The sequence below is a fragment of the Besnoitia besnoiti genome, chromosome IX (assembly GCF_002563875.1).
Source record: "Besnoitia besnoiti strain Bb-Ger1 chromosome IX, whole genome shotgun sequence".
Classification (NCBI taxonomy): Eukaryota; Apicomplexa; class Conoidasida; order Eucoccidiorida; family Sarcocystidae; genus Besnoitia; species Besnoitia besnoiti.
The window spans coordinates 1,936,574-1,947,185 of record NC_042364.1 but is presented as its reverse complement, the minus strand read 5'-3'; the positions used below and the strand labels follow the sequence as shown (position 1 = coordinate 1,947,185).

The following is a 10,612-nucleotide window of genomic DNA, read 5'->3' as shown; positions in this document are numbered from 1 at the left end:
GGCAACCGCAGGGCTCCGGCCGAGTTGGGCAGGCGAAAAATAACGCGCTGGATGCAAAGTGCAGAACGCGAGTGCCGGGGAATCCGGGGGAGGATGAGCGAAGCGGCAGCAGCACCTGTGCGGAGCGCCAGACGCAGAGAAAAGGAAAACGTGGATAGTCGAAGGAACCGTGAGACAAGGGGTGGAAGCGCAGGAAAAACATATCGGCGGGAATTCGTCTCTACGTAGCTGTCAACGCACGCTCTCGGCGCGGTAAGAAAAATTACAGGAGACTTGGACAAGGAGAGTTTTCTTGACAGAAAGCCGGTGCGGAGCCGTGTGTCGCCGAGTTGAGACACCTGAGATAGGGGGAAGACCCACGCGCGCCGACGCGGACTTCTGAAGCCGCGAACTCGACAGGGGTCTAAGTTTTTGAAGGCACAGTGACACTTCGACCGCCAGGCGAACGGCAAGGCGCAGATTCTAGCTGCACGTGTGAAACACACCTTTCTCGGCAGTCGTTTTGCGCCTACGGGCGACAGTTTTTCGTAAGACAAGGTGGCGGTGAACAAGAGCCGAGACTAGAGGCTGCGGAGAGGAGAAACCAGGGGGAAAAGTGGTACGAAGCAGAAAAAAGCAAGGTGAACTCTCTAGATGGAGAGTCGCATGCTCATTCAGACCGGAAAGCTGAAAAGACCGCACTCTTCCGACACACTCCCACTCGGCATGCCTGCGGAAAAGACCGGCAGAGAGGGTGGGCGCATGCGCCGCAACCTCCGCACACGTCTACGGGGGCAGTCGCGCATGCGCAGCGCTGCGAAAACGCGATGCGGGAGGTCAGAATGCCGGAATTCGGCACGGAGACTATGAAGAACAAAGACGCAGAGCAGTGTGAATGTGTTTCACAGGACGAAGCTGCCTCGTTTTCACAATGCGCTGTTTCCGTAGTCTCACTGAAACAGAGCTCTCAAATGCGCTCGTGCCTGCGCAAGGCTCAACCTGGGCGAACGATACGAGGCTGTCTTCCAGAGGCGAGCAGCACAGAAGTAGAAGGCGAGGAATGGCGTGGTGCGGCGGTGACCTGACGGCGCAGGTGAAGGCAGGAAGGGATGCGAAGAAACGGAGACGCCGACGCGTTTAGCGTGAGAAAGCTATCCCGAGTGTTCCGGCAGCAGCCTACCGTGACTGCTTCACATATGACGCACTCCTTGGCCAAATTCGTTACACTCTGACGCGAGCGCAGCAGTAGGGTGCAAAGGATGAACAGCCTCAGTGCGCGGCAGGCCCGTTAACAGAAAACAATGGAACAAGGAGACCGACACAAAGAGGTGTCTGCGCAGTGGTAATGGGATGTGCACGCAGGTCTCAGTGGCAGCGAGTGAAGGCCTGCACGTTTCTGTCGCTTTTGCAAATCACGAGTGACGATGTGCCTTCAGTGGCATCCGACTCACCGTCCCTCCTGACTTGCGCCCGCTGTTAGTCATTGAAGACACAGCACTCTCCCAGCAGCAGCATCGCTTTTGTACTTCGCCATCGCACACGCTGAAGAATGGTCACGAAACACAAACGAGCCGGCCGCGTACATAGTTCTGTATCCGCTCCAGCCACAGACCTAGAGATGCACATAGCGCTGGATGCGCCTCCCTACAGGTACGGCGAGCACTGTACTATGAACCCAGGAACCAGGGCGAGGCGCGAGCCTCGTTGAGCATCCGCACTCCGTCGGCTTTTTATTTGGCATATAAGTGAAGCATGTGTGTTGTCACTGCGCTGGGCACGGGCTAATCCGAACGGTTGAGCAGTGTTCAGTTCGACTGTCGGGCCGGCCAAGGAGAGCGGCGAAGCTTGAGTGAAGCTTGCAGCCTTCGATGCAAGTTGCGAGGCGCACCGGATCAATTTCGTAGATGTGCCCAATGTGCTACGAGTCATCAAAAAAACGAAAGGATCCGACGCTGAATTTTTTAATATTAAAATAAGAAATGCAAACATGTTGCCCAGTCCGCGAACGAGTATTAGGGGTATGCAACGACAGCAGCTATCACCAATCAGGATTAGCTCCTGTCCAATGTCGTTGCTCTTGCATTATCAGCAGGAGGACGTAAACATGCCTCTGTTTAAAAACTGCATCGCAGCAGTAGATGGCTTTCTTGGATGTGAAACGGATGGCAAAGAAACCTGGGATAGAACTGCCAGCTCGTAAAACCAGCTGAGCAGTCCGTCGTCGACTTAGTCGCAATGACCTCAGCATTCCCTTGATATCCTGGGATCCAGTGATGATGCAGTCATGCTGCCTTGTACTGACCTTAAAACCCGAATCTTTCGCACATGCCGTTGTGACCCGAGAAGTCGAGTGTGAAACTGCTCGCAACTGAAACTGGGTTATTGGCAAGATGGCACACTGTGCGGCTGCGCAGACGGATAACTGAGGCATGCTAGCCATTACACCGTCGCAGCCGAGCCTTTCCCTTTGCAGTAACGGTGTCCGTCCCTGCCTCTAAAGGTTCTGTTTCGCCACGCGTCGCGTGAGCAGCAGCACAAGCAGGTGGTGACCTAAAATGAGCGACGAACGCTGCAACCAACCGTCCCGTACAGCGGGTAGGTTAGGTTTCAGGCATTGCTGCTCCTGAAAAGACTGGCAGGCTGAAAAACAAAGTCAGGCTACAACTGGGGTGTCGTTGCATTTATTGAGCCACGAGAGCACGCCGTTGCCTTGCCGCGTTGCACGAATTGCCTCTCATCGCTACATCGGCAAATGTGAAAAAAACCACAGGAGGCATATCGGAAGAGAGCGCCGCAGACCACAGGTGAACGGCATGGCGAAGCGGTGGCAAAGCTCATGATATCTTGGCTCCGTGGATCTTGTTTGCCGCGCATACTTCGGTGGAGATGTGAGCGACGGAGGGAATAGGAGACACGGATCTCGAAAAATGTGGTGAAGCACCTGGGCTTATTCGCCTGGCTAGCGCGCCCCTGGCGCTCACCTGTGTTAAAATCGGAGTCACATGCCGACCGGCGGCAGCATCATATATCTTAAAACCCATTGAGAAACTTTTCTGTCGACATTAGAGGTCATGCACCCTGGTTTTGCTCACGATGCTAACCTACAGGAGCATGCAACGATGGCCTCGAGGGCGCTGAATGCCAGGCTAGCCGTAGGTGCCGCCGCGGGTAACTGCATCGTCTCTGTCTTGTTCACAAAGCGGTGAAGACAGCGTGTCTCTGGACAGAAAACACGGGGAGCGAACATAATTCGAAATCGGTTTTTGTGGAGACTGCTTCATTTCGGCAGAACAGTAGAATGGTTGGGGAAGAACGAATTTGGCATTTCTGTTCTTCAGGGGTGCTGACGCCTGGCTGACCCATCCGTGGCGACCCTGATTTCGCTGTAACTGGAGCGGACGTGGCATCTCGCCCGATAGCTCCGGAAAGATACCCCTTCTTCTCCACGTTTCTGAACTTTGACGACTTACGTCTGGGGGCATGTTACCACACCTCGCTTGCGTCCATATACAAGTTGAATACGTTTTTCGTTGCTTTACTCATCCAACTCGGCTCTCTCACCCTGTCAATTTCCTCAAATCGTGTTGGCTGCCTCTGCTACCGCGAGGTGACCGCCCCGCTGGCCTCGAAGGTGAGCGGAGGCGGAAAACGTGGTGCCCGCCGACGATGACTGTGAGGCCTCGCTAACGCATGCTTCCCATGGCTGTGGGCACTTCACACAACATCATGGCGTACACGACTCGAAAGGATCCGTGTCGAGGCGCTCCCGGCGAAGCTGGCAAGGCACACCCGTGCACCGGCGGTCGCGTGTCCATGGAGACCTCGTCTCTCGTTGAGGGGAAGGATGGAGGCCGAAAGCCTTCCAGTCGTTTTAGCGTTGCTGCTTTGACAGTCCTTCTTCTAACTTTGAGCTGCTCCAACCCTCTTCATTATGGCGAGGCGCTGGAGGTTTCGGAATCTGGCCTTCGCAGACACACTCTCGGCGCTCCTGCCGATTCGCGCACCCGCGGCCGGGCCTCCGCTGGCCGTGCTTCGCCAGTCTCCAGCCACACACCCCCATTGGAGACAGCCTCTTCTTCAGGCTTCAGAGCGGCGGTTGGGCTCCATTCTGGCGAGATGTCTGCAGCCGCGATCGCCGATTCCACGCACGCCCGCGAGCAGGACGTCAAACCTGTCGCTGTCACGCAGCGCGGTGTAGAGTCTCGCGCGCGTCGCGGGAGCGAAGGTGTCCATCAGCTGGCGGCAGAGGGCCCGCCTACTTTGTCGCAGCCTGCGCCCGCATCCCAGAAGATTTCTTTCGTCAACACGGGGTTTGTGAAGACTAGAAAGAAGAAGCACCAGGGGCAGGACTTGACGGAAGACGACATGCGCTACGCCCCAACCACGGCAGAGGAATATCGGGCTGGATGGCGACGCGAAGAACAAGTCAACGAAGTGCCTTTCTGCAAGGATCTTGGTTTTGGCGGCTTCCACCCAGAAGAAGGAGCCGAGAAGTAGGGCAGACGCACGCACTCAGCGCCACGCGACAGGCGCCCTTTTAAACCAGGAGATAGCTCTCTGTTGCTCCTCCGTGGATTGCGAACGCTGGGTCGCTATGTGCGTTGCTGAAGTTTCGTTTTTGCTGAATGTTGGTAGCAGTATTTTGTCACAGTTGCCTTTCAGATTGACAACTCCGTCCAGCACGTTTCTTACGGCTGAGGAAGACCGATTCACTGTATTCTTTCTTCTTTGCACTTTTTTCTGCTTGTTCTGCAGCTACTGCTGGAGTCGATGCGGCCGGGCATGCGAGGGCTGGATGTTTTTGAGCCAGGACTGTGAGTTCGCGTCTCGCAGTTGCCTTGCTAGCCGCCGCCAGTTTCCGGGGCGTTAGAGGTGTGGCGGGATTCATCAGCTGAGACGCTGGATGGGCGACAGCGCTCCGTTTTCGTCTGCTGTGGTTCGCTACCTTCAGCAAAGGCGATGTGGACGCTCGCCGCTGACGCTAAGCGCGTGAAGCCCTGCCTCACCCCCGCCAACAAGTCGCACAGAAATGTGAGTGAAGAGGCGCCGACGCGGATCCGCGTCGGAAACCCACGAATGTTCGCGTACTTTTCTCTCAGCGGGCAAGTGAAAGTGGCCGCGACTGTCTATTCATATTTCGCGAATCGAATAGGGTCTATGATTCAACGCAGGGCCTCTGAGGCCGCCGCCCGCGGATGCTTCGGTCTGGGAAGAAAGGGCTTTTCTTTGGGGGGGGGATTGCAGGTTGACCTTTATAACTCCTTAGATTGCCCTAGTCTTCACATATAATGAAACCTTAACGTAGCCTTTGTTAGGACACGCAATTGCCACGCATATACGGGGACCTAGCTCACGCAGCCGCTGAGTGCTTATCGCTTTTGCCGCCCCCACAGATCCTCTGCAAGGCGATCCCGAAACCGACTTCTGCGGACTACGTCGAGGCCATTCGCCACGAGATGGACATTGTGGCGCCGGACCAGGTGCCGCCGGTGGCCGTCGCGATGCCCGGAGCAGAGGCGAACGTGGTGATGCCCGCGTACTTTCCTGGAATGATGTGGGGAGGCGCAGACGGCTTGGTCAGCTCTGCACTGTCAAGTCTGCCCCTGGCCTTGGCCTCTTTGGCGGTCTCGGTGGCAATGGCGTTTTATTGAGTGCATCGCTCGCACCCGCACCTACACTGACGGTCGCGAAGACGACCCCTGTTGGTGACAGAGAATGCAGAGGCTGAGGCCGTTGATACTGCCGAAGCGAAGCTTCGCCAGTCAAATAACGGCCGCCTGCGGCTGCTGATAAGCGCGCGTCGACCGGCGGGCGTCAGGCCAGAGGGAGGCTGGCTGTATCCTACGGACGCCGAGCGGGGAGCCATCAGGCTGGGCGACATCACAAAGGGCGCCCATGAGGGCGGGAAAATTCGCATGCACGCAAGAAACCGCCTTCTGCTGGAGGTCAAAAGCTTCCGCAGGCCTTGAGCTGCGTCTGCCGAAGGCGTGGGCGGGGCAGATGAGTGCGAGGGCGTTTTATCCCGCACGGCAGCGGCACATGGGGACCTAAGACTGTCCTCCGGAGCAGCGTGGTCGCGTTTCACCAGCGCCGCTGCCGGCGATTGCGTCTACGAATCGGATCCTCTGCTGCGAGGCGGTTAAAGGGATGATGTCATTTCTGGAGGATGTCGCCGCTGGGTGGGCTGAGTGAGGGTCTAGCGTAACTGACAGCACCATCGCGAACAGGGACTGTGGGAGTGTATTTTGTTTTATGGGAGCAGGGTAAGCCGTCATCGCGCGTGGCGTCCTGCCGAGGCGTGGTTCTTTGAGTGCGATCTGTTTTACGATTGACTTGTAAGGAACGACTTTTGATACGTGAAGTCTGCACTGTACCCAAAGCAGACGCGTGGAGGCGCGGCCGCCGTCGCTCACACTCGCTTGCTATGCAACATTTTGGACGCAGGTCAGCAGCCAGCCACATCACATGCGACATGGGCGCTCCCCGCAGCCTTTCCGCCGACGCAGACACTCTGAGACGTCCAGCGTTTGCGTCGGGGAGGGTCTGAGCCGCGGAACACAGAGTGAACGTTCTCACGCGGGCAGCTCCACAACCCTGAAGCGTGGAAATAGAGCGCGGGGTAGCGGCCAACTGACGCAGCAAACTGCCTAGAGAGCGGCAAGCTGTTCATGAGCTGCCCTGCTTCGTGGCTTAGATCAGACGCTCGTTGAGCGTCCTCCAGGCCTTCAGCGCGGCGGCGCCGTTGAAATTACTTTGCGACTACCGCGCAAGCCCACGGGCGCGCTAGCCCTGTCCACTGCCTTTCCCAAACCAGACGGCTGGTTGTGCGTGCCTCGCGCAGCAGGCCCGCTTGCGTGCTTCTCATTTCTTTGAGACGCTCTCGAAAAGCATATCGCTGACCTCGTATTTGCCGCTCGGCCGACCCGCGATCCATTTCGCCATGCGCAGAGCGCCGGAGGCAAACACATCTCGCGTTTCCGCGTGGTGGCTGAGCGTGATGCGCTCGAAGTCGCTCGCGTACATCACGCTGTGCTCGCCCACTACGTTGCCCATGCGCAGGGCGTGCACGCCGACCTCTCCGCGTCTTCTTTTCGCGTCCCGCCCTTCGCGCCCGTGGACAAGCACCATCTTGTCTCCGGGGTTTTCTCCGCTGGCGCCTGCGCTGTCGGCGTGGCCGTTGCAGGTCGTCCGCCCCGTCGCCTTGGCAATCGAGTCCAGCAAAGCCACAGCTGTGCCGCTCGGGGCGTCGACCTTGCGGTTGTGATGCGCCTCCACGAGCTCGATATCAAAGTCCTCGCCGAGACTGGAGGCGACCTGCGAGGAGACGAGGACGCAGCGACAGACGGGGAAGCCTCTGCGAAATCCGCGCACTCTATGCCTCGCGACCTTCGCGGGAGCCTGTCTACGGGCCTGCCACGAGCTGCCCACGACGCAGGCGCCGCTTGCGAGCTGATCTCGCGTAGCAGCGTGACAAAAACAACCCGACGTCTCCGCACCAAAAGAAAACCTGTCTCTGCATTTGGCAGTCACACGCCCTCTCCGAGCAGCAGATCCCCTGAAGCAGTGTAGATCGACACAGGCTCACGGTGACAGCGAAACCTGGTGCGGCGGCAGGCAGCTCTTCTGAGTCCTTCAGGTTTTCACAACGATCCTGCCGCGAGAGCGGCAGGGCTATTCAGGACTCACCTCGCCGACTAGCCGAACCAGCAAGTTGACGCCGAGCGAGAAGTTCGCCGCGATGCACAGCGGGATTTTCTTCGCCGCAGCGTCGATCTCCTCTAGCTGCTGCGAGGTAAAGCCGGTCGTGCCGATGACCAAAGAGACGCCGTGGCGCACACACGCTGGCACAAGTGCCATCGTTCCTGCAGACTCGCAACCGGAACGGCACAGGCCATGTACGCCGAAGGATGAGCACACGCAAGCACAGACGGATCTCTCCGCATGACAAGCGAGTCGCTCAGCTGTAGAAAAACCCTGCATTAGGTTGCACACGTGAGATTCGACTGAAAGGGCGATCAGTCACATCCTGACTTCATTAGACCGAACCTGCGATAGATAAATATATCTTGGATGACTGTATATTAGCGGCTAAATGTCAATCAAACATGCGAATTTAGGGTTCCTTGGCACGTGAGCCTGCGAAGCTCTGCCAAGCGGAACCACGCGCCCGGCGCCTCAGCAGACGCCGAAAGCCGCCGAGCTCCTCAGCAGCGTCGGTGAACTGAAATCACTTCATCAACTCATGTTTTATGGTGCAAGTAGCGCTTTTTTGTGCACAGTTGGGGAGTACCATCGGGTTTGCTGAAGTCCACAACGACTGCGGGTTTGTGGCCGCTTTTGTCGATCAGCTCGTCCAGGGAGGCGTAGACGTTTGTTACGTTCGCCGCATTTGCAGATTGCTGCCAATTCGTTGATTGTGAGTCGGAATTCTTCCCAGCCGACGACCGCACGCCACCCACGTATTGCAAGTTAGGATCCGCGCCAGCCAGCGCGAGGAGCCGCTTGCCCATGCGCCCGCTGCATCCCGCAATGGCGACTTTGAGAGGAGCTAGCGGACTCATCTTATACCGTGGGAAATCCGTCGCGCAGGGGTTTTTAAGGAGAGACAAAGACAGGTAAGACGGTAAGAAGAGTGTAATACACTGTCACGCTGTGCCGAGGACGCTGGGTGAAGAACGGCCAAACGAGGCGAAGCGGCTGCACTTCTAGAGGAGTCTCACCGGGACGCTGGCTTCAGGATGCACACTAACACAACCCGAGAAAAGCATGAAAGTCGAGGTTAGACAGTCTCTGTTGTCCTTGTGGCCTTTTGCTACCAGGTAAATACGCGACGCAGGACGACGTCACGCTTCACTTTCACGCCGCTCCGAGGCGGTACTGCTTTGCTCCAGCGGAGACAACAGCGCAAGTTCGCCTCAGGAATCAACCACACACTCAAGAGAAAAGCTTTGCCGCTGTCAGAGATTGCAAATCATGCTACACGAATAGCTTACCTTGGGAACAAAGCTACTTTTGCTCTGCTCTAGAGGACTGCGAATGTGCTACCTGCATCCGACGACATCTTCGCGTCGTGTGCGTCTTCGTTCCATGCATGCGCCTTCGCGTTTCGCTAAGTCTTCGGTCATGAAGGTGCTGTTTTCCGACGCCAGCAAACTGCTTCCACGTATATAACTACACTCCGGGTGTGCTCTAGTTTGGGGTTGCTCACACAGCGAAGAAAATACTAGACACGCAAGAGGTCACGCTTGAAGCAACCAGCTACCCGCCGCGCCCTTGGCGCCTCAAACATGCACAGTCAGGAAGCCTGAAAAAGGCGTGGCAGAGGAGCTACTGTCAAACAGTCGGCCGGCCTCCGCAGTGAGCTATTTTGCTTTTAGCACGCTTTGCCAACGCGTCTGGACCCAGTCTGCGCGCAAGATCCGCTGTGTGTGAGGGCGGCGTTGCCTCTAGCCACTTGTGCTCGCGAGTCTTCCAGCACTCTATCGTCCGAATCCTCTATACAACCGGGGGCGCTCGAAAGCGAGGAATTCCTGGAAACGGGAATGATTGCCCTCCGTCGCCTGTGATGCAAGCAGCTGGCCTCACTGTGTAACTACCAGTGATTCTGAAGTGGAAGACTGCTGTGGTCTGAGTGTTACAACTGTGCGCCGTAGCCGCACACAGAGCTGCTTGCGCGTGTGTTTGCTGCACGGTGGAACCTTTGTTTCTTTCCGTCGTTCTGGTTCTGAATCAAGGGATGCGAGCAGAGCGCCCGTTTTCAAAATCTCATCGTCACGACCGCGCTCGAGCGTCGTGTGTCCTTCGCTGGTACAGACCTCGGCGCACGCTCCGCGAACGACGTCTGTGCCTCACTGTTGTGACGGCCTCTGAGGAAGCATTGCTTCTTGTTGAACGTGCAGCATCATCTCATATTAGCTCCGCTGGGACCGCTACCATCAAAGCCGTCACCCAGAAATGCTTTCGAAATATCCCGCAATTAGAGAGCTCTACAGACCTTTAACTTGTGGTAGAAGGGCTTGAGAACGCGAATACGAACGAGCAGTTAATATAGCTGCCCTCTCATTGAGCAGTACTTTAGCATATTTTCATGCAGGTGGGAACATACTTCTTCCGATGCCTTCTCAAGTCTGAGCTCCTGGCTGAGATCTTCGATGTCATGCACGGGTTCATAAGCCCCCCCGCCGCTGGACCTTAATGCCTCCACTCTGCGCGCCCCCCTTCCCCCCATTACCTGCTTTTTGTTATTACGTATAAATGAGACGTATGCGTATACGCTTGGACTACACCGACCATAACTGGAGAAGTCCTCACGAGGAAAGGCACCCCAAGCATCAGCCATCCGATCGCTTAGGAAGGGAACTGCGCACGAATCACCCCGGGGACAGCAGTTGAGATACTGCCGGAACAAACGTGGGAAGTGAGTCTCTTCGTAAACCGGTTCTCTATCTATATTCTCTAGCAAATGAAGAGACTTGGCGCGGGTAAACGGAGTATGACAGTTCAGGATATATTTAAGCGAGCCACACAGGAAAAAAAAGTAAGACTGGCGGCGTGTCAGGGGGCCAGGCACTCGCCGTCGCTGCCCTGCCCTCGCAAGCTAATCGAGAACGAGAACAGATGTAATTAGTTTTTC

At 56.7% G+C, this 10,612-nt stretch overlaps 2 protein-coding genes across 2 annotated transcripts; one reads left to right on the top strand and one right to left on the bottom strand.

Annotated features, from left to right (window-relative positions):
- Positions 1-3,678: 3,678 nt before the first annotated feature.
- Positions 3,679-5,630, top strand: BESB_014430 (uncharacterized protein; the record flags this gene model as incomplete). The annotated part of the gene is made up of 4 exons (XM_029360172.1): positions 3,679-4,472; positions 4,735-4,793; positions 4,931-5,010; positions 5,373-5,630. 4 exons carry the CDS (start codon positions 3,679-3,681, stop codon positions 5,628-5,630), a joined length of 1,191 nt encoding a protein of 396 aa, XP_029216839.1.
- Positions 5,631-6,840: 1,210 nt separating this feature from the next.
- Positions 6,841-8,540, bottom strand: BESB_014420 (dihydrodipicolinate reductase; the record flags this gene model as incomplete). The annotated part of the gene is made up of 3 exons (XM_029360171.1): positions 6,841-7,293; positions 7,666-7,841; positions 8,270-8,540. The coding sequence occupies 3 exons, from the start codon at positions 8,538-8,540 to the stop codon at positions 6,841-6,843; spliced, it is 900 nt and encodes a 299-aa protein (XP_029216838.1).
- Positions 8,541-10,612: the final 2,072 nt, after the last annotated feature.